The sequence below is a fragment of the Schistosoma haematobium genome, chromosome 3 (genome assembly GCF_000699445.3).
Source record: "Schistosoma haematobium chromosome 3, whole genome shotgun sequence".
Taxonomy (NCBI): domain Eukaryota; kingdom Metazoa; phylum Platyhelminthes; class Trematoda; order Strigeidida; family Schistosomatidae; genus Schistosoma; species Schistosoma haematobium.
This window is the reverse complement of record NC_067198.1, coordinates 319,794-344,025: the sequence shown is the minus strand read 5'-3', so window position 1 is coordinate 344,025 and position 24,232 is coordinate 319,794. Positions and strand designations below refer to the sequence as shown.

Here is a 24,232-nt window from a genome sequence, read left to right as displayed (position 1 = left end):
CCACTAAATTAATCCAATTGTGTAACAGCATAAATCGAAATGTGAAATAAAGAAGATGTTGTCTTTTAGAACAGCAATCTAAACTGTTGACATTCAAGTCAGTCACTTGTTTATCCTATTACATTAGAGTTTTGCATCGATTGATCTCAGGATAGATGACATTAGTCATTTTACTATGATTCCATAAACAAACACTCATGTTGTGATTTAACTAGTTTCAGTCAGCATTTCTGGATATTAGGAGACCTGAGTTAACATCGTATAATTTAAATGATGTACTTAACAACTAAATTGAATTTGAAAACATTTGCTGAATAACATGTGGATAAGTTCAACTAACAAGTCACAAACGATGAGAACTGTATGTTTTTAATTCTCCAAGTAATTATTGCAATCAGTGGTTCGTACACCATGATAAACAATTGAGATCAGTTTCATTTTATTAACTTATCCAATATTCGTTAGTTGAGGAATTGTCTAATTTGCTGAACGACAAAATATTCCCTAGAATTACAGAAGTAAAGATCTCCAGCACAACCCAACGATTTGACAGCTACCTTGGAAGGTACAACTATTTTTTCGAAGATCGGCTTGGTTAAAACACATAGCCGAATTCCCATGGTTGCTGATGACATTCTCAAGACCGTTATCATCACTCCCTTCTGTCTGTAGGAGTTTTCACGCATGCATTTCGGCTTAAGAAATACTGCCCAAACCTTCCAAATCTTCATCGATGACGTTTTTCGAGGTGTCAACTGCGTACATGCGTAAGTTGATAACGGCTTGATTGCAAGTCTGGACAGAGAATCTCATCTCCAGCATCTGAACCTTGTCTTCGAACGACTAGAAAAGCACGGCATTACTGTGAACACTCAGAAATGTCAAGTGACTACTTCGTTTAGGTTTTCCAATATTATTATGCATTTTGTAACTCCATTTCAAAGTGGAATTTACTCACTAATTGTAGCAAGATCATAGTTCCATAATAGGATTAAAAACGTTCGTCCAGTGCTTCCAGGTTTTCAATGGTGGTCTTACATTGATCGGTTCATGATCTCAATAAAAACTCAACAATCTTCATTATTGTATACTGAAAACAGTTAAGCCTATAATGACTAATATGTGTAGTGTTAATAAGTATATAGATCACTCGAGATCGTGAGATCACTAATCCGGATTAAAATAAATAATGGAACTTCCCATATTTGTATACAAATGCAGACTGAATAAATACTTGAAAAATGTCTCATTTACTTATCAGAAAGGTCATTTAAAATGGTTGAAACGATTCATTGCAAGGGGTCAAGTTATAATCAATACAATATGATGATGTAAATTGTCTGGTGAACGGAGATAATAATAATGTCATGTGAATATAATACGTAATCAAATAGGTGTTGTCAGGGTGGTGATTCGAAATGATGGGGGAAATTTGCAAAATCAAATAAAGGTCAGCTATGAAATTTCGGCAAATTTGAATCTTGTTAAACAGTAAACAATAATGATGTATCAAGTTTACACTGGCCTGACAACAGGTCATAATCACTGAATATGTAAGATCCATGCTTAACAAACAAAAACCTAAACAACATGTAAACGATTGATCCTTAATAATTTCATGCATAAGTTGTTTAAGGTGAATACTTTGATTTATTAAAGGATCAGCCGTACATAAGTTGCAATCAATCTTTCGTGTTCCAAAACACTGTGGTGGTTAATAAATCCCCAAAATCAATAGCTCTGCAAGTCTTCGACATTTGATGCTGATCACATTAGTTAACCTTTACTTTTTTTATAAAACATATTTCAATAAGTAAATGTATGACCATATTATTCAAAACAGATTGTGCTAATATATTGCATAATTCTGATAATCTTCATTCGATTTCATTATCCAGCATACAAATTATACAATCCCACTTCTCTACTTTTCCATCTGTTTGTGATAGCTGATTACAAGTAAAAATAAAGTGTCAGGTGGTATGAAAATATACTAATGATTATTTTGATATCCTCTACTGGGACAATTCTAGGGTTACTGCCAGTCCCAAGCCCGTATAAAGGATGAAAATTCTCGTGGAAAAGAACTTTGCAAAGAAAAACTAACCAGAAAAATACACTTTTAACCATTTCAGCTCTAACCCAGGTGTTCGAGGGTTTTCATTTATAAGAGTTATGATGCCTCACGGTGAAAGCCGAGGTTCTTAACAAATCACAAGATCGATGGGTGAGACTATAATTCATGGACGACGTTTGAGCAACGCTAACGTGGTCCAGAGAACATCCACATTCTCACTGGGCTAAATGAAGTCTATAAACCAGTGTAAGGAACAGGGATTATGATTTCTAGTTGATGGTTAGGGTAAGGAATTGGATTTAAGGTTTTCATCACGAACTGACATCAGCTAAAATGTCAAAACTCTATTTAAACAAATGAATGAACAAATTTCGCACTTGTTATCCTAAATCTGATCGGTCCGTCCATAAACTATGGTCTTTCCGGCCGATGCTCCTTCCGACAACACAGTAACAATTAATATAGGTACGTGAAACGACGATGAAGTTCAGTTCCATGAGGCTGCAGTCCATCGTAGAGAAATGACCGGAAGAAGACCTCACTATCCTGATGGTATGCCTATACACCAAGGTCGGAGCGAAAAATATGGTGTATGAAAATATCATGGGACGGCATGAATTGGAAAGAGAATGGAAATGGTGGGGGATTTGAAAATCTATGTGCCTTGAGCAACAGGGTTATGTGTGGTACAATTGCCTCCACAAATGCATGCACAGAGCTACATAGATTCCACCGGACCACAATACTGAGAACCATATCGACTACATCAACACCAATAGAACGTTCAGAAGGTCCATGAAAGACGTGAGAAAAAAGAGAGAAGCCGATCAGATCATCGCCTGATGGTAACCAAGATGAAATTGAAGATAAACAAGCACCGGACAACTGGATGGACGGCGCTACAGAAGTTCGATATGGCCTTCCTTTGAGATATGGTCAAGCTGATCGACTTCGAAATAGATCTCAGTAACAGGTTCCAAGCCTCACAACATCTAGTTGAAGAAGAGGAAAATACTACGATGAACAACTGAAAAGGGTTTAAAGAAGGCTTAACTTCAAAATGCCAGGAAGTGCCGTGCTGTAAGAAGCACCATTATAAACAGTGAATTTCTATTGATACTCTAGACAAGCTTCAGGAAAAAAGAACGAAAAGACGACGATCAACAACAGCCGAACAGGAGCAGAGAAAACCAAGACATAGGTAGAATACAAAGAAACAAACAAACGAGTGAAGAAAAGCGACAGAGCCGTTAAGCGGCAATATGTGGAATACCTAGAAATGACAGGTAAAAAAGCTAAAACAGAAGGAAATACGAGGCACCTATATGATACAACCAAGAAACTTGCGGAGAATTATTGTAGCACAAAGTGACCAGTGAAAAATGAGGGGGGAAAACCAATTAGAGATTTCAGAGTAGTGGAACCTGTGAGCATAAAAAATTGGATAAGGCCTGAATAGAGCAATCTTACTGGACCTAATAGATATTAAAGCAGCGTAAACAGAAATCACAATGAATATTAGCTCACCAATAATGGGAGAAATTAATATGACCATCAGACAAATCAAGAGTGAGAAAGCAGCAGGACCAGATAGCATACCATCTGAATTACTGGAATCAGACATAGAAGTAACTGCTAAGATGCTCCAAATTTCGGAGGAAAAACAAGTACTGAGAGACTATTTATTCATTATTTATTTGAACACATAGATATTGGTACAAGAGTGCGCTAAATATATATGCGCCAAGCAAAACAATGAGAATTTGAAAACAAGGAAGAAAAGGTAAAGAGCGTAAAAAAAAGAGGATAATAACGAACAGATTGGTGTAAGGTATTGTAACAATAATAATAATAATAATAGTAATAATGAGGGAACAGAAAGGTACAACCAGAAGAAAACTCTCAGTTAAGGAAGACACAACCACTTTTTATGAAGAAAGTAAAAGAAGGTTACAGCAGGATCGCCACTGGCTTCTATTCTGAGCCATATCTGATAACGTCTCTAGCCACTGTGTAGCACCATCTCTCGGACCCCAACCAGGGAGTCGTGAAGGACCAACACAAGCCAGTCCTTTGCAACTTTCTTTCATACCACGACACCATATTATATACTGACCACCTCTCCGCTTTCTCCAACCAGTCCCAGAGTCGACAAATAATGAACGACGTGGAATTCTCTGGGATGACATTCGTAGAATATGTCCAAGCCACCGAAGTCGATGTTTCAAGTTGGTGACATCGATTGCATTATCGTCTCTGTGCCCGAACACACGATGCTGAACCTCTGCATTACTAACATGGTGTTGCCACTGGATGTCAGCAATCTTTCGGAGACAACGACGATCGAACACAGAAAGTCGTCTAACGTCCTCAACTCGGAGAGGCCAGGTTTCACAAGCATAGAGCAAAACTGCTCTCACCGACGCGTTGTAGATCCGACCTTTTACAGCCAGACTAACATCACGAAGGCGCCAAAGATGGCCCAGATCGGCATAAGCCGCTCTGGCTTTCACTATACGTGAATTGATCTCATCACTCACACCCCCACCAGCACTCATACAGCTACCCAGATGCACGAACTTCTCGACTACTTCTATCTGCTCACCATCCAGGGTGAGTACAGGATTAGAATCCTGCCAGTCTTGTAGAAGTACTTTGCACTTCAAAGGTGCAAAGCACATACCATACCTACGGACACTGATTGCCAACTGATTAAGCGCGGATTGCATGGCTTGGGCATTATCGCACAGTAAGACAATATCGTCCGCGTACTCAAGGTCGAGAAGTCTTTCTCCAGGCAACAGATCCACACCACCATTACTTACATTCATCAGAGCTGTTTCCAGAACGTCATCGATGGCAAAGTTGAAGAGGAATGGTGAGATTGGGCAACCCTGTCTAACCCCACTGCTTGGATGGAACAATGGTCTTTCCGGCCGATGCTCCTTCCGACAACGCAGTAACAATTAATATAGGTACGTGAAACGACGATGAAGTTCAGTTCCATGAGGCTGCAGTCCATCGTAGAGAAATGACCGGAAGAAGACCTCACTATCCTGATGGTATGCCTATACACCAAGGTCGGAGCGAAAAATATGGTGTATGAAAATATCATGGGACGGCATGAATTGGAAAGAGAATGGAAATGGTGGGGGATTTGAAAATCTATGTGCCTTGAGCAACAGGGTTATGTGTGGTACAATTGCCTCCACAAATGCATGCACAGAGCTACATAGATTCCACCGGACCACAATACTGAGAACCATATCGACTACATCAACACCAATAGAACGTTCAGAAGGTCCATGAAAGACGTGAGAAAAAAGAGAGAAGCCGATCAGATCATCGCCTGATGGTAACCAAGATGAAATTGAAGATAAACAAGCACCGGACAACTGGATGGACGGCGCTACAGAAGTTCGATATGGCCTTCCTTTGAGATATGGTCAAGCTGATCGACTTCGAAATAGATCTCAGTAACAGGTTCCAAGCCTCACAACATCTAGTTGAAGAAGAGGAAAATACTACGATGAACAACTGAAAAGGGTTTAAAGAAGGCTTAACTTCAAAATGCCAGGAAGTGCCGTGCTGTAAGAAGCACCATTATAAACAGTGAATTTCTATTGATACTCTAGACAAGCTTCAGGAAAAAAGAACGAAAAGACGACGATCAACAACAGCCGAACAGGAGCAGAGAAAACCAAGACATAGGTAGAATACAAAGAAACAAACAAACGAGTGAAGAAAAGGGATAGAGCCTTTGACGGAAGAAATCAATATGACCATCAGACAAATCAAGTGTGGGAAATCTGCAGGACCATACATTATGCGCAAAGGAAAAACAACTTCCTCAAACGCGATACAGTAAGCATCAACCCAATCACACGTGATGGAGAAACTCTGTAGGTTGTGTTATCTTTCACGTTCCTAGACAGCATCATCGATAAAGAAGCAGGATCTGGTGCAAACGTAAAGGCTAGAATTGGCAAAACAAGTGCCGAATTCCTACAGTTGAAGAACATATTCAACTCAAAACAACTGTCAGTCAACAACAAAGTCACAATCTGCAATACGAACGCCAAGACAGTCCTAATGTACGGAGCTGAAACTTGAAGAACTGTTTCAGCCACCATATATATATATATATATATATATATATATAAACAGCTGTCTATGAAATATGCTCAATATCCGTTGCCTGGAAACCATGGGCATCAGCCTACTGTGACTGAGAAAATGACTAATTTCCAGCTGAGAAGGAAATTAAGAAAAGTCATTGGAAGTATATAGGACCTACATTACGGAAATCATCAAACTGCATCATGAGTCAAGCGCTAACTTGGAATGCTGAAGGGAAGCGGTAAAGAGGAAGACTAAAGAATACAATACGCTGAGAATTGAAAGCAGACATCAGAAGGATGAATAGCAACCAAACACAATTGGGGAGGATTATTCGAGACAGTTGGATGGAGAATGCTAGTGGGCGACTCAGTCTCCTCTACAATAAGTAACATAAGCAAGTAAGTCAGTTTCGTTTCTACCCAGTGTAACTGATGTCGTCTACCAAGCAAAGAAGAATTTTTAATTGAAATCATACGCATTAAGGAACCATGAGCCACTAGATGAATACAACTGTGCGTAATACTTTTCTAGCTTTTTGAGTGAATTTATTTAGGAAATTCGATTATCCGATTTGTAAGCTTGCAATATTTACTTCCAATAATCTACAATATGTTTCTTAAATCAGTAAAGATCTTCAGGTTAAGCGGTTGCTGCGAAGCCTCAAGGCTAGGGGCTCGACTTTTGGTAAAGTCACGATTGTTGAGGAGTCCCAAAAGAGTGTTTCAGCGATTCCTGGTTTTCAGTAGTTTTTTGACCAAATTTAGTTCGTAATGTGTAACATTAAAATAGCTTCAGTTCCAGGAACATAAATTATTTGGTATTGATCTGTGCAGTCAGGAATATTGGTTGCTCTATGAACGTTCTAACTAATCGAATTCACAGTATTACAGTGAGATGAATCTTACGTAAACTGCTTTAGAGTAACCAAAGGTAAATTATTGAAGGATGTTATTATTATTGTCAGATTATATATATATGTAAGTGCAGCAGTAAGGTCATTTTAGGATGGAATTCAAACAAGGGGAGAGAGGCGTTAATTAAATAAAGTTCGGAAAGAGATAAGATTAGTCCTATGATAAGTTGTGAACAGTTAGCATAAGTTTCAGATCAATTGAAAATAGGTACACAAAAAGTTTAGTTACGAGTTGGTAATTGTCCAGACTTAGAAATCGATATGATAAGTTACTCAATAACTAAACAAGATTTGAAGAGTTCACCTAGTTTTAGAGAATTGGGTGAATAAAATAAAGCCTATGGATGATAGAATAAATTTGATGTGAGGAAAATAATTAATTTGGCGACGACCATATGACAGAATAAGCACTATAGTAATAATAATAAATGTAGAATTAGTAGTTCCAGGTGAAATTAGTCAAGGAAGTGAGTTAACCAAATTAATAAAAAGTTGATTACTGTCTCTTTCTAGATGCATAAATCAGGTTTAAGTTTGTTCGTTGTTACTGCTTCGGTTAACTGGAAAGATTCGGAGTGTTTTGTCTGCCGATAATTTTAAAGGATTGAGAAATGTCAGCGGTATACCCGGTATCAATTACATATCAAGCTACTGCATTAATTCAAGCCGTTATGTCTCTCAGTTTGAAATTCTTTGAGACGTGCACGGAAATGAAACCATCTACTCTTCTTCACATATATTTCACATTATATTATACTTCAATATTACACATTACTACATATCAATGGTTGTAAGCAACTTTTATAAGATATCACAAAATCAAATGAATTCATATTATTCTGCTTCAATTTTTATTTTAACTTAATTCACAATCATTAAGGGAATCAATTAGATGAGGCATATAATCATTCATTAGCTGAGAATTCATTGTTTTAATGTTAAACTTGAATTTAAGTGTTTTACTTTAGCCTTAGTATACTCACTGATTATAAAAATGTATTAGTATATGTGAACACATAAACTTAGTGAAATAATAATGTTATCCAATTGATAAACATTGAATCTTCAATCGAATTCATTTCAAAATGATAAATTAATCATAATATTAAGATATAAACTTGTATATATAAATATAATGTTGTTTAGGAATGATCTTATGAAAATTGAGAATGATCTTAGATAGTTTGTATGTACATTAAACCGATACCTGGTCAGTCAATCAGTTACAACATAGCGCCAGTCACATATATGCATCGGTCCAAGTTGCCACACCTTATTAGCACAGCAAAATAAACACCGGATTCATAGGAGTGGTTAAGTCAATAGTGTTAATATATAAAAGAAACATTGCATATGAGGATATGGTACAAGAAGAAAGAATTAGTTCGTATAAAGAAGGATAATGAAGTGATTTCAATCTCTTAGTCTAAAGGAAGACAGCGAATGTATACACCTACACCATTGTGATCATTTGAGTACCAAATATAGCACGTAACATGCTAGTTGACATTCTATATCATCTCGATTCCTCTCTGTACTATATCTAATTTAAAATAAAGCGAATCTTATTATGCTTATATATTTTTATTTCTATTTCCACAAAAACGGAGCCAAAAATCTTATTATAAAAATCCTTTTTTATACGCCATTAAATGTGCATGAGATTATTTCCCCTTTTTCGCCCGCTTTGTGTTTTTACGCGCGAAGATGTGTATTTCGACATGCACCTACTTATCTTTTTCCTTTTCAGGAAGGCTGGAAAATACGATTAAAAGAACAATGAAGATTACAAGAACTCGAATTTTTAATTGTACGTTTTCTTTTTTTACTATACTATACTTCATGGTCTCTTATCGTCAGGAAAGACGACGAGACGTTGCTAAACCTAGGAAGCTATCAGAATAGTGTTTACCAATGACAAACCCGCTGGGTTAAAACCTCTGGCTGGTCAGGTCTTAGGGTCATCACAAGCCCACTACAGAGGGATTGATTTGTGGCGGTAAATAAATCTCGAAAATAAATATAACTGTAAGTTTTCGACATTGAATGCTGACCACATTAGTTTTAGTGCACTCACTTGATTGAAGGCAGTGGTATTGTTTCTCATCGAGTTTGTAGTAGCATTGGACAACAACCACACAATCCACAAAGTTGAACACGAGACTACTCAGAAAATAGATATTCAATATTTAACGCGGAAAAATACCTAACGACGGGGAAGGCGGGAAGAATGAATTGAATAAATGGGAGTTGATCGGATGGCCTTGGCTCGGCCATGCAGGCGTGGTCCCTCTGAATGTTACCTTATATCTTCTATTCATATTAAATATATTGTTCCTTCTCTAGCCTAACCTTGTTCTACATCATGTATTGATAATTGATACGATACAGTGAGTTGGTGTAGTCGATGGTGTGACTTCCATGTGAGATCTTATAGATCAGGCAGTTATATCATGACAAATCTACAATTTTAGTATTAGGTCTATTATTAGAGCAGTACTAATATCATAGTAGACCATAAGTCTACAAGTTACTCAACTGTTTTGATCGTAAATTACGCATCAAAACTACTGTTTACACTTTAATTGCATCTACCCCAGTTAGAGTGATATTGTATTGAGTGTTTCGATTTTGCTTTTGTGTATTTATTGCATCGAAGCATACTTGGTCGACTTTAACTTGGTTTATTTAGTTGAGGTTTGAGAATCCTTTTACATATTCTGTTTTTGTCACCGTTCTAGTTGATTTTCAAGATGGCTAGATCTGCCCATAAATGTGTATAACCATATTGCTTATTTCCCGTGGAGGAAGGGATGCAATGTGATGAGTGTAATAAATGGTTCCATAGGATGTGCACCCGATTAAACCCCACTGCATATAAAAGGTGTTTTTGTTGTTCGAACAAAACATTACTCATACAGGAAGCAGTTAGCCTCCTAATGTTGGCTAATAAGAAGGTTGATGAGGGCTCTACTGGCAACATTGGTACTGATGGCGAAGATTGCGTTAGTGTCTTAAGTGCTGTCACGGAGCAAGCCAGACATCTACCTGTGCGACCCGCACTTAAACGTTCTCCCCCGAAACGGTCAGTGAGTGACACCTCATTAGACGCTGGTGGCCATATTGCCACAGCTGCGACTAGTGATCCAGATAAGACAATTACTGTCCCGAATTGTTCTAATGTCGACGTCTCGACTGATGGAATATGGATGACGCGAAAACGCGGAAGAGTAGGAAAGACAGCTCAAACTAATGACTGTTTAGTTGATAAGTCTTTGGTGGACTCTCAGACCAATCCGCCAAAGTCCCATAATAAAGCTTCGTTTAACATTGTTGTGAGTCACTCGCTCGACTCCCAGGACTCTGTTACAGTAAAAACCAATCGTAAGATACCAGTAGTTAAAATACAGGATCTAACGTCACGGTCGAAAACTGTGAACACAGTTTCAAAAGAAGCTAAACCCCTCCCTAGTTTAATTATTTGGAATCTAGTGGAGTCGAAAGACAACGACCCTGCTAGAAGACATGCACATGACCTGCAGTTACTGGAGTCTGTGGTAAGAAATGTACTACATGAAGAGGTTTCAGGGGTAAATATTACAAAAGTAATACGACTTGGTAAATGGGTTGGAGGCAAGACCCAACCAAGAAGAATCCTGAAGCTGGTTCACGAGGGGGGGGGTTAAGAAAGACATATTATTGAAAAACGCACTAAAAACTCGTGACTCAGATATCCGTATTCGACCAGATTGGCCGCTTGAGGATCGAATCAAGTGGAAGAATGCTCTTACGGATTTGAGGACTCGCAAATTAAATGGCGAAAATAACCTTACCATTAAGGGTTTTCGGGTAGTCACGTCTTGGAAACCAATGCTTCCGAAGCCTGTATGGGTAGAACGATTGATTGCCGAAACACCTTAAGTGTGTGCTACACGAACGCTCGTAGTTTTAGAAATAAAACGTCCGAGCTAAGTCTGATGGTGGAAGAATTATATCCCGATGTAATCGTTATTACAGAAACTTGGTTCACTGTAGATATAGACTGTTCTCCTTTCATTGCAGGCTATATCTGTATTAGAAGTGATAGAGTTTCAAGTCGCAAAGAGGGAGGTATAATATTATGCGTTAGGGATGACTTTCGTATACAAACAACTATATCGGAGGCTCACATCAGTGGCACATGTGAGGTTGCATGTTGTAAGATTAAATCTAGAAATGGGTTAGTGACTATAGGGGGAATATGCCGTAGTCCGTTTTGTCTTGCTGACGAATTTATCCTAAGACACATCTGTTCTTGGAGTATGGCAGAATGTTGTCTCATCATTGGGGACTTCAACGCACCACATATCAATTGGATAGAGCTTACAGCTCCAGGTAGTGGTTTCGATAGCGATCTTTTATCTACCGTTATTCAGTGTGCACTTGTATAATCTATCACAAAACCGACACATATTGATTTCAATCATGATCCGTCACTGCTGGACCTCGCCCTCACCCACCACTGTGAGGATGTCTTTGATATCCAGCACCTTCCCCCACTAGTGAGCAGTGATCACGTTGTAATTCACTTTAAGTTTAGGACACATGGTATGCAATTCGTATCTGCTCCACCCCGTCCCATTATCTGGCGAGCCAATATTCCGGCGATCAGAAACCGCACTATCTCGACTGATTGGTCTGTCGACGCGGATGGATTGATCGAAGATGAATGGAATAAGTTTAAGGCCACGTCGCCATTTATTCCATGGTCAGCACGTAAGCTATCACATTGCCCTCCATGGATTAATAAGGAAACTCAGAAGCTGTTAAAGCGTAGGAAATATTTCTGGGACTTATTCTTGTTGACAGGCCATGCACCATTTAAGCGTGAGTACCAAAAATTCCGCAATATCTGTAAGAAAACCATAGCCAAATCCCGTACCACTTACGAACGACAGTTAGTATATGATAGCCGTACTTATCCGAAACGATTGTTTTCGTATGTTAAACGGTGAGTGAAACGTAGTGATGGTATTCCCCCGTTACTGTTACATGAAAATTCAGAATTACTAGCTGAATCAGATCGAGCAAAAGCTGAGACTTTTTCAAACTATTTTAGTGAAGTCTTCTCTTCGTTTATTGTAACAAATATTTGTCCCACTCACACCGAGATACCAACCATTGAATCTGTACAGGTGACTGAGGAAACTGTCCTTCCATTGATAACTAACCTCAAACCTGGTAAGATACCGGGCCCTGACGGGTTACATCCACGGTTGCTGTCATCTCTTGCGGACATTGTTTCAAAACCGCTCGCGACGCTATTCAACATATCCCTTTCACTCGCTCAACTCCCTAGAGATTGGAAGGACGCTATAGCCAGTCTTATATTTAAGGACGGTCAGAGACAGATAGTATCTAACTACCGGCCTGTCAGTCTAACTAGCATAGTCGTTAAGTTACTTGAAAAGATAATTCGGGTTAGGTTGCTAAGCCACATAGATTTACACAATCTGTTAGCTCCAGAGCAACATGGATTTCGTAACAAGCGTTCATGTTTGACTAACTTGCTTATTGAGAGGGAGGATTGGACAGCAGCCCTAGATCATGGTCTGTCTGTCGATGTGATATTCATAGATTTTAGCAAAGCATTTGACAAGGTTTCACACGTAGGTCATTTGCAGAAGCTCATGAGCTTCGGAATAATAGGTACTGTACATGAGTGGATAGGAAATTTCTTATGTGACCACAGACAGAGGGTGAGGGCCAACGGAACGCTATCCGATTGGAAGCCGGTCAAAAGTGGTGTACCCCAAGGCACCATCTTAGGCCCTCTGCTCTTCCTTCTCTACGTTAATAAGTTACTACTGTTACTTAGGTCGTCGACATTATTGTTTGCGGATGATGTAAAAATCTAGAGAACAGTAAAAAGTGCGGCTGATCATCTGGATCTTCAAGCTGACTTAGACGATTTAGTTAGATGGGCTCGAGAGTGGGGCCTAGAAATCAATGCTAAGATGAGCGTGCTAATGCACATCGGTCACGGTAATAGTTACCCTTACACTATTGAGGGTAAACCTCTTCCATGCGTTCAAGAGCATAAAGACTTAGGAGTAGTATTAAGTAATGATTTAAAAACAACTACGCATTGCAAAGCAGCCGCTGTCAAAGGTTTCCGTGCGTTGTGGTCACTTCGCCGAACGTTCAAATCTTTTGACAGGGAAACGCTTCGAATTTTACATCCCACCTACATAAGACCACATTTAGAGTACTGTATCCAAGCAGCTAGCCCGTGTCTGGTAAAGGATACTAACTCCCTTGAGCGTGTCCAGCGTGTGGGAACGAAATTAGTGAAGGGTCCTTCTAGACTTCCTTACGGTGAGCGTTTAAAACGCCTAAATCTTTTCCCCTTGTCGTATCGTAGGACACGATGTGACCTTATACTGGCATTTCGTATCTTTAATTATGATTTGGGTGTTAATATGTCTTATCTTTTTGCTCCCTCCAGCACTAATAATCTTCGAGGTCATAGCAAGAATTTTCACAAACCGCGATCTAATAAACTTAAAGTGGGGTCCCGTTATTCTCATCGAGTGGTCAACCATTGGAACGCCTTACCCGAACAAGTGGTATCAGCCCCATCAGTGAATACTTTCAAGGAGAAGCTGGACCTTCACAGGAAAGCAATGTGTCAGGACTAATACAGGTTCACCAACCTACTATCCTTATTACTGAAGACTGACTGAAGACATATTAGGTGTTACTGGTTAAAGCGTTGTCAACCTCCGAATATCTGTGGCATCTTCAGTTCCTGGGAACTGTTACACGAAGCAGTGATGTCCGCATCTTTAATTGATTTATTCAAAGGAAGACTGGACTCTTACAGAAGTTAACAGTGAATCTAAAGGTTGCTTTCTAATAAGCTAATCTGAAGGCCACACATCATTTGCCGAAGGTCGTCGGTATGTAACAATAATGAAAATAGTTACATGTGACGTTACTAACGTGAGTCTGTCTTACTTAATGCAGGGAAGCAAATAGTAATTGTACTGGAAGGAGCCCTACGTAGTATGAGACTGCAGAGCTGTGGATAAAACTGTTTTGTAACAACAAAACTACAATGAAGTATCTGTGAGGAAATGACAAGTCCGGAGTGGATTATGTCGAATCAGGTACAATGCCCCAAGCAATCAACAAAAGAGAAATAATAGGGATCTTTCGTTAAAAATTGAGGGAAAACAGTGAGACAAAGCGCCGAAATGTCTTCTTTTTCATTGGCTCCTCCTTTTCCCGTGTAGTCGGATTGGTTTTTAAGTTATGGCTTGATGATGATTTTCAGTGAATACAATAACGTAGTTATGATAAGTCTGGTATGGTTTACATATAATCATGTACAGCAACCAAAGTAGGAGAAATAAAGAGAATACTCTGTTAGAAACTAAGGGGTAAACAATGGGGTAATGCGCTAAGACGTCTACTTTTCCATCGTCTCGTTAGATTTGTCTTTAGGTTATGGCTTGATGGTGATTTCCAGTAAATACCATTTAAGCTTTTTCATCACTGATATTGTCGCTAACTCAGCTTTTCCAGTACCGACTCATCTCACTTATCTACTGAATTACCTGGTCTGCATATTCAACTAGAGGTATGTAACCAATTTATGACCTCTACTCAGGTTAATATTTTAAAGCGCTTACAAATTTTGATTGGGATATTTAGTGAAAGGCAGGTTTCCTATTTCATGAGATTTAAAGTGTGACTTCATGTCGTTGTGGTTAACCAGTCAGTGTCTGTTGATATATGTACGTCGTGTATGGAGCGATAAGACAATGTAATTTAGTCATAAGCTTTAGTAAAAGAATATTTAAATTGTTTATAAGTTTGAGATTCATTACACATATACGGTATTCTCAAGTTATAAAAATGAGTTGGTTGTGAAGAATTTCTTCACTGAATCACGTTTTTCTTGTGACCTAATCTGTGTGTTTAAATTAATATTGAGTCTCAGATTCAGATTCAGATTTGTGTAGTGAGGACAGAAGGCCTACGGCCTATGTTATTCCTTTTCTAGCATGCTTCTGTGAGTGTCCAGTTTTCTCTTGAAAGAGTCAATTGAAGGTGCGGACACCACTGCTTCAGGCAGCAGGTTCCAAGTATTGATGACTCGGTGTGAAAACCTGTATGCCACAGGTATTTTGTTCGTTCTTGGTTTTTCTACTCGCCTGCTATGTCCTCTGAGGTGTCCCGATCTAGTGTGAAGAAAGAGAGAGAATAAGTTGGGTCCGAAATCATTTCTCAGTATTCTGTACATCAATATTAGATCTCCCCTTAGTCTGCGATAGGACAGAGTAAAGAGGTTCAGTTTTTCAAGCCGCTCTTTATATGATAAACCCCGGAGTTCCGGAATTGCACGCGCAGCTGCCCTCTGTACCTTTTCTAGTATGTCTGAGTCGCCTTTTAAACAGGAGCTTGCAGCCTGAACACAGTTCTCTAACTTAGTTCTCACTAAGGATGTGTATAATGTGGTGAACATGGTAGTATCAAACTTATTGAATGTCCTTTTTAAAGCCCAGAGGGTTCAAAACCCCTTAACTGCGACCTCCCGGCAATGGGCCGTAAAATTTCACATATCTGCATAGGATCAGTCCCAATTGTCTGCAGTCATTTATCAACGACCGATTATAGTGATGATTTGTAGAATGAGAAGCGATTTTGTCTCGATATTTGATATGGAATGGTAATCACGACATATGCCTGCATGATAGATGAAATTCTCATGCTATATTTGGTACTCAAATGATAAAGAACATAACAGTTCTCCATGTATATGTGTTCTTCCTTTGAGGAATAATGTAGTGATGAATATTAAAAAGTAGTTCACTAAATGAAGATTCACAACACTTATTTTAACCGAATTGTTGATTGGACCAGTAATTAATATAGTTTAGGTAGTCACCATTCTTCGGTATCTTGTAATAAATCATTAGAAAATTTCCCAAACCTAATCAATCTAACTACAGGAATATACATACCCTAATAGTCTCGATTTCGAACTTCTTTTGTAGAACGTGGTTGAGAAGACTGAGGATTTGGATAATTTGGCTAATGATTTAGGGCACATTCTGTCTGATAGTTTGCGACATGTAGATGGCGATTTCAATTATGAGTTGTCTTTCACTGCTTTATCTGATCTCGATACTCGATTCATGCTGATGCTCGACAAGAGTATGATGCCTCAGTCCAACACAGACCATTTTAGACCTGTTAAGAATGCCTGGGTGAAGTTTGCCGCAATGGCCTCTGCATACGTCTACAAAAATGTTGGTCAATCTGTTTCCAAACCTCTTCAAAAATGGCTGGCGAATGCTGCCAGTGCTGCAATTCTCGCTGGACTACTTGCAGAAGTGTCTGAGTCATGCGATTCAGATGAACGAACTAGTTCTGATGGAGAGACATCTGTCGAAAATATCTCCACACCTGACAGAGTAGTGGAGAATATTCAGGATGGTGCCTGGTACTATGGCCGTTGGACCGTTGACAATGTTGCAAGCGGTGGTGAAATGGTGGATGTGATCGATGCTGAAATGACAGATGCATGTATTCGAGTGATGATTGCTGCTGTTGTTAATTATCTCCAGGAGAACAGATTTGCTCCGTGTGGTTTGTTGAGAGACAGTTATGCAAGTGCGATACTGAGAAGTGATCTAATGGATAAGTATGGATTATCAGACGAACATGATAAAATTGAAGCGATGCGTATTACTGGTAGTTGGGTCTCGAAACTGTATGTGTTTCACATGGCGACGAAGCATCGTGATTTGGAACATCCAATCAGACCTATAAATAATGTTGGTTTGGTGCGTCCTCTGAAACTAGATATCAAACAGTGTTTCGAGGACTTGACAGCTAGATTTATCCGTACACGAATCGCACATCAGATTGCCAGTCGAATGGTGCGATCTGTGTGCATAGTGTTTTTCGAAGATTTGAATGAATTGATTGAGTTGCGGAAGCTGTATCGTCAAATATCCAGTGATCCATTTTATTATCACACTGACTGTGAATATTTGACGAATTCATCTCGACCGTCAGTCAGTGACAAGATGAGTAGTATATTTGGTCGATTGGTCACCTATTTGAGTGTTTTTGAGCCGAATAGTGAACTGTTTGATTATCCGCAGTTGAAGATGAATGGTAGAACTCGAGAACAACACTATGTTGATTACAGTGAGAACTGGAAGAAGGTACTGGAGACGATTTATACAGACTTGTGTATGTCGAAGCAAAGTAATTTATTTAGTTCACTTGTATTTACAACCAAAGTTGTAGATGGGATTCGGCGAAATGAAAAACTTTTGAGAGAATGTTGGAATGAATATGGTATCGAGTCAAATATATCGGATTTTATTTTCCGATATTCACTTAATCGTTAGATATTTTGTTTGTTCATTGACATCTCAAGATTAAAATTTTGTTATTAACAAATTGCAATATTATTCTTCTTATTCATAAAATTTGCTTTTTCATCAGTGATGTTGCTTTATGTGTTCACTGTGGTTTTGTTAACATATAGGTAATTGCTGGAAGCACTTTCGATATAAGTGGACTAAAATTCAGATGATTTTAGTATTATCGATCAGAGTTTCTGAAAACTTAATTATTAGTAAACTTATTGTTACTTTACATCTGTCATTACATTGTATTGTTTGCGTTGATTTATCCATACTGTTATGTAAGTGTAACTGTGCACAAAGTAAATACTCGATAACTTTTCATATATTGGTATTCCATAGGTTTCTCATAAATATTACACCACATTCAAGTTCCCTAAATCAACTGACTGAGTTACTGGGACAGTGTATGGCATAACAAACCAAATCAACTGTAAGGTTCAAACAAATAGTCAATCATTAATGTGAAGTGGTTGGTGGAATGATAAAAACAAGGCTAATCTAAGTTTAGTAGGGTGTATATTTTTAATATCATTTTTATTACTCTGATTGTTACCGAAGCTGATGTGTAAATCTAACTAACTTGATATACTTACAACCTCTTACTCAGTAATAGGCGTATTTGCACGAATGCATAACCATCTTAGCTGCCGTTTGCATATATTGGTATAACCACAACGAGAGTGATAGAGATTTAAGCATATTTCTCACAATGATAAGCTTATTTTCAGTAATAAATTCCAAAATGGACCTATTGAAATTGTAAATAGAAAGGTATGAAGTAGTTTTATAAATCATAAATACTCAGGTATCTCGGGCTCTATGCTGCCGATCGTCGGTTATGTCGTTGGAAGTCATCGTCAGATAGTTTCTCAATAATTATAATCTACTGCGTGAATTTACGAAGTTTATTATTTGATAACTAACTACCGTTGCCCCTCGTGGAGCTTAGACCGAAGACCAGGATTCTCCAACCGACTCATCTGGGCACTATTTTCCAGTTGTTTTGGAGTGCTGTTCATCTTTTTGATGACTGCCCTCAATTCTCTGTTATGTGATTTTGGTCCATACCAAATGTGAGTAACTATATATCGTGTTGTGTCTGTATGCACGTATGTAATTCACATTACGTATGTATAACATTATGCACAAATGTTGAGATAACCATACTGACTACTATAATATTTACTCGTGTGTATACAGTTATATATATCATAATATTATTTGAATAAATAGCATAGAAATTAGGAAAGAAATTGAATGAACATCCATTGATTCTACCTGTTGAAATCCATTAATTTTACTCAATTGAATGTCAATAGTTGAGATCATGAGTCAATTGAAGCTAGACCACCATTGAAAACCTTGAATGTATTAAAAAACTAAACAGACTTATACTTCTAGTTCATTATCAATTTTATTTAAGGTATGATTTAGTGAATTAAGAATAAAAATTCGAATAAAGTGGTCAAAATTAAAAGTTGATGGAGAAGATTTGTAGCTCACGTGGATGATTTTGGTGGAGTTTTGTTCTCTGAGCTGGGTGGTTTGGTCGTGGAGCTTTCAGCGTTCTTCTGAACGACATCATCAAGCGAGCTTTTCGAATCCGTGCTGAGATTTCGTCAGACACCAACCCATTAGGGCTGATCAAACGTACAAGATAAGTTAAGTTGTCAACGCGTTCGACTACTTCATTCCTTATCAGCTGATGATGTCGTTCAGAAGAACGATGAAAGCTCCACGAGCAAACCATCCAGCTCAGACAACAAAACTCCACCAAACGTCAAAAGTAAAAATTTCTTTTATCGAATTTGTATTATCTAGATTGAGAATTTCCTCAAATATCAACAAAAAAACTATTGGTCTAATGCAAATTTGATCGACAGGATTCATTTAGTTTTCCGGATTAGATAACAAAAATTGATTGTTTCTAATTTACCAATTAGTTCAATATCATTGTCATTTACTTACTGAATAGCACAATGGTAACATGTGCTCACTAGTGACTAGTTTCGTGAGGGAATTCTCGGAGTTCTAGTGAGAGGTCGTGACCAGTGGAGCTAATCCGTGTTGGGTAGAGACAGGTATCTACCTCAGTACAATGGAAGGTGGACGCGCAATTTCGTGGATTGGTTGATGTTAGACAATAACACCATTGGATGCCGGCTCAGTGGTCTAATGATTAAGTGCTCAGGCGCGAAGCCAGTATGTCCTGGGTTCGATTCCCGCGGGGTGCGGGATCGTGAATGCGCACTGCTGAGGAGTCCCATACTGGGACGAAACGGCCGTCTAGTGCTTCCAGGTTTCCAACGGTGGTTTAACCAATTAATTCATGATCTCAACCTAAAACTTAACAATCTCCACAACCCCCATACTGACAATGGTAACTACTGTGATTTTATGATAACATATAACCTAAGTTTAAATTCTTATAAAGAAATCAATCTATTCAAGAGCATATAAATATTGTTAAAGATGATCAACTTTCATGAAATTTATTTCAACAATTTAATGTCAACTTCTTTCAATTAATCAATATTATGTAATATTATTATTAGCATAATATACTTTAGATCATTTGATCATAATAATGGATCATGATTTTGAATATTTTATTAAAATAAATTTTACCAGGTATCGGTTCTTCTGGTAGCACTAAGCAACAATGCTAGAATGTTTGGAATGTGGTTCTCTCCCTCTAAATGCAAGTTGTTGCTTCAGGACTGGTCTGCGTCAACACCTATACTAAGGATAGGGAGTGAAGTAGTCGAACTTGTTGATAACTTCACTTATCTTGGAAGTCTGATCAGCCTTAATGGGTTGGTGTCTGAAGAAATCTCAGCACGGATTCGAAAAGCTCGCTTGACTTATGCCAAATTACGTCACCTATGGCGAAGGCGAAATATCCGTCTATCAATAAAACGACGAGTATACTGCGCGACAGCAGCGAAACATGGCGATTAAGAGTAGAGGATACTCGTAAGCTATTAGTATTTGACCACAGACGCTTCAGAAATATTGCTTGCATGTGCTGGGACCATCGGGTAAGTAATAGTGAGATCAGACGCAGGGTATTAGGGAATGATGGTGGTAAATCAGTTGATGAGGTTGTGAATCTTCATCGACTGAGATGGTTGGACCATGTGTTACGTATTCCTGAACACCGATTACCACGACGTGCAATGCTAACTGGTGTTGAGAATGGTTGGAGGAAAGTTAGGAGCAGCCAAACCAAAACCTGGTATCAGTGCTTTAAGACACTAACTTCTAGTCTGTGCCATGTTCATAGATGCAGACTACTTGGTTAGGGTCCGCGTGACTATCGTAACCAATGGCTAGAGACTCTTGGTGACGTGGCTCCGAGTCGATCACAATGCTGTAGGTGTATACACTCTCTGTCATCCCTTAAACTAAGAGATTGAAATCACTTCATACCTTTCTTTCTTCTTGTACCATATCCTTATATGCAATGTTTCTTTTATATATTAACACTATTGACTTAACCACTCCTATGAATCCGGTGTTTATTTTGCTGTGCTAATAAGGTGTGGCAACTTGGACCGATGCATATATGTGACTGGCGCTATGTTGTAACTGATTGACTGACCAGGTATCGGTTTAATGTACATACAAACTATCTAAGATCATTCTCAATTTTCATAAGATCATTCCTAAACAACATTATATTTATATATACAAGTTTATATCTTAATATTATGATTAATTTATCATTTTGAAATGAATTCGATTGAAGATTCAATGTTTATCAATTGGATAACATTATTATTTCACTAAGTTTATGTGTTCACATATACTAATACATTTTTATAATCAGTGAGTATACTAAGGCTAAAGTAAAACACTTAAATTCAAGTTTAACATTAAAACAATGAATTCTCAGCTAATGAATGATTATATGCCTCATCTAATTGATTCCCTTAATGATTGTGAATTAAGTTAAAATAAAAATTGAAGCAGAATAATATGAATTCATTTGATTTTGTGATATCTTATAAAAGTTGCTTACAACCATTGATATGTAGTAATGTGTAATATTGAAGTATAATATAATGTGAAATATATGTGAAGAAGAGTAGATGGTTTCATTTCCGTGCACGTCTCAAAGAATTTCAAACTGAGAGACATAACGGCTTGAATTAATGCAGTAGCTTGATATGTAATTGATACCGGGTATACCGCTGACATTTCTCAATCCTTTAAAATTATCGGCAGACAAAACACTCCGAATCTTTCCAGTTAACCGAAGCAGTAACAACGAACAAACTTAAACCTGATTTATGCATCTAGAAAGAGACAGTAATCAACTTTTTATTAATTTGGTTAACTCACTTCCTTGACTAATTTCACCTGGAACTACTAATTCTACATTTATTATTATTACTATAGTGCTTATTCTGTCATATGGTCGTCGCCAAATTAATTATTTCCCTCACATCAAATTTATTCTATCATCCATAGGCTTTATTTTATTCACCCAATTCTCTAAAACTAGGTGAACTCTTCAAATCTTGTTTAGTTATTGAGTAACTTATCATATCGATTTCTAAGTCTGGACAATTACCAACTCGTAACTAAACTTTTTGTGTACCTATTTTCAATTGATCTGAAACTTATGCTAACTGTTCACAACTTATCATAGGATCAAACTTATCTCTTTCCGAACTTTATTTAATTAATGCCTCCCTCTTGTTGTTTTGATGATGGCTGTAACAGTTCTTCAAGTTTTAGCTCCGTACAGTAGGACTGTCTTGACGTTTGTATTGAAGATTGTGACTTGGATGTTGACTGAGAGTTATTTTGATTTCCATATATTTTTCAATTGTAAGAATTATGCACTTGCCAATTCTAGCCTTTACATCTGCATCAGATCCTTCTTGTTCATCGATGATGCTGTCTAGGAACGTGAAAGATCCCACAACGTACAGAGTTTCTCCCTCACATGTGATTGGGTTGATGCTTATTGTGTCGTATTTGAGGATGATGTTTTTCCTTTGTGTATACTGTCTGGTCCTGCTGCTTTCCCACTCTTGATTTGTCTTATGATCATATTGATTTCTCCCATTATTTGTGAGGTAATATCCATTGGGATTCCCTGTTACGCTGTTTTAATATCTAGAAGTCCAATAAGATTAGTTTATTCAGGCCCCATCCAGGGTCTGTTCATCTGTTCCAATACTCTGGAATCTGCAATTGGTTTCTCTTCCCTATTTTTCACTGTTCACTTTGTGCTACAATAGTTCTCCGCAAGTTTCTTGGTTGTATCATATAGTTGCCTCGTATTTCCTTCTGTTTTAGCTTTTTCTTCCGTCATTTCTAGGTATTCCACATATTACCGCTTAACGGCTCTGTCGCTTTTCTTCACTCGTTTGTTTGTTTCTTTGTATTCTGCCTATGTCTTGGTTTTCTCTGCTCCTGTTTGGCTGTTGTTGATCGTCGTCTTTTCGTTCTTTTCCCTGAACCTTGTCTAGAGTATCAATAGAAATTCACTGTTTATAATGGTGCTTCTTGCAGCACGGCACTTCCTGGCATGTTGAAGTTAAGCCTTCTTTAATCCCTTTTCAGTTGTTCATCGTAGTAGTTTCAACTTCTTAAACTAGATCTTGTGAGGCTTGGAATCTGTTGCTGAGATCTATTTCGAATTCGCTGGGCACTTCCTGGCATGTTGAACTTAATGCTAGCAGTGGAATCCAGGACACGCGTTTCGTCCAATTTGGGACTCGTCGGTTGGATGTGCCTGGATCCCAGCGTTGATGTTCACTCCGTGACTCGAAACCAGTACCGTTCGCTTCAAACGCCACCGCGTTATCCACTTAGCTACTCAATCCTAAAATCTCGGTAGCCCACACACAAATAAAATTAAAATGACGGTAGTTACTGAAAATTCTATCCACGCTTCGACTACCAGTCAAACAATTCAAATTATTATTATTTACCACGTCACTTACTCACTCTCTTTTATTATCACTTTGGGTATCCTTATTTTTCAACTTATACAGCAGCTCGCCCTTGGTGAAAACGCTGTTCAATCTAAACGGTCTCGAGTCACTTACTGGTCGAAAATTGAATGCTACCACTAATTTCAAAATTATCGACCAAAGTTTCTGAAAACCTAAACAATGGTAAACTCACTGTTACTTTACATCTGTCATCACATTTCATGGTTTGAGTCGGCTCATCCATGCTGTTATGCAAGTGTAACTGTACACAAAGTAAATACTCGATAACTTTTCATGTATTAGTATTCCATAGGTTTCTCATAAATATTACACCACATTCAAGTTCCCTAAATCAACTGACTGAGTTACTGGGGCAGTGTATGACATAGCAAATCAAATCAACTGTAAGGTTTAAACAAATAGTCAATCAGTGATGTGAAATGGTTAATGGGATGATAAGAGCAAGACTAAACTAAGCTTAGTAAGGTGTATATTTTTAATATCATTTTTATTACTCTGATTGTTACCGAAGCTGATGTGTAAATCTAAATAACTTGATATACTTACAACCTATTACTCAGTAATAGGCGTATTTGCACGAATGCATAACCATCTTAGCTGCCACTAGCGTATTTTGGTAGAACCAGGGAGAGTAAAATAAGCATATTTCTTACAATGGGAAGCTTCATATAAGTTGCAGTCATCTGAAAGGTAGCTGAATTGGATGTCTATT

General features: G+C 38.0%; 1 protein-coding gene across 2 annotated transcripts; it reads left to right on the top strand.

Annotated features, from left to right (window-relative positions):
• Window positions 1-12,092: 12,092 nt before the first annotated feature.
• Window positions 12,093-17,605, top strand: MS3_00010544 (uncharacterized protein; the record flags this gene model as incomplete). Of its 2 annotated transcripts, none has more annotated exons than XM_051218917.1 (4): window positions 12,093-12,102; window positions 14,026-14,096; window positions 16,157-17,378; window positions 17,421-17,605. In XM_051218917.1, the coding sequence occupies 4 exons, from the start codon at window positions 12,093-12,095 to the stop codon at window positions 17,522-17,524; spliced, it is 1,407 nt and encodes a 468-aa protein (XP_051068608.1). In that variant the 3' UTR covers window positions 17,525-17,605. The 2 variants fall into 2 exon arrangements, with proteins under 2 accessions (XP_051068608.1, XP_051068609.1); XM_051218918.1 differs by having other exon boundaries at window positions 17,415-17,605.
• Window positions 17,606-24,232: the final 6,627 nt, after the last annotated feature.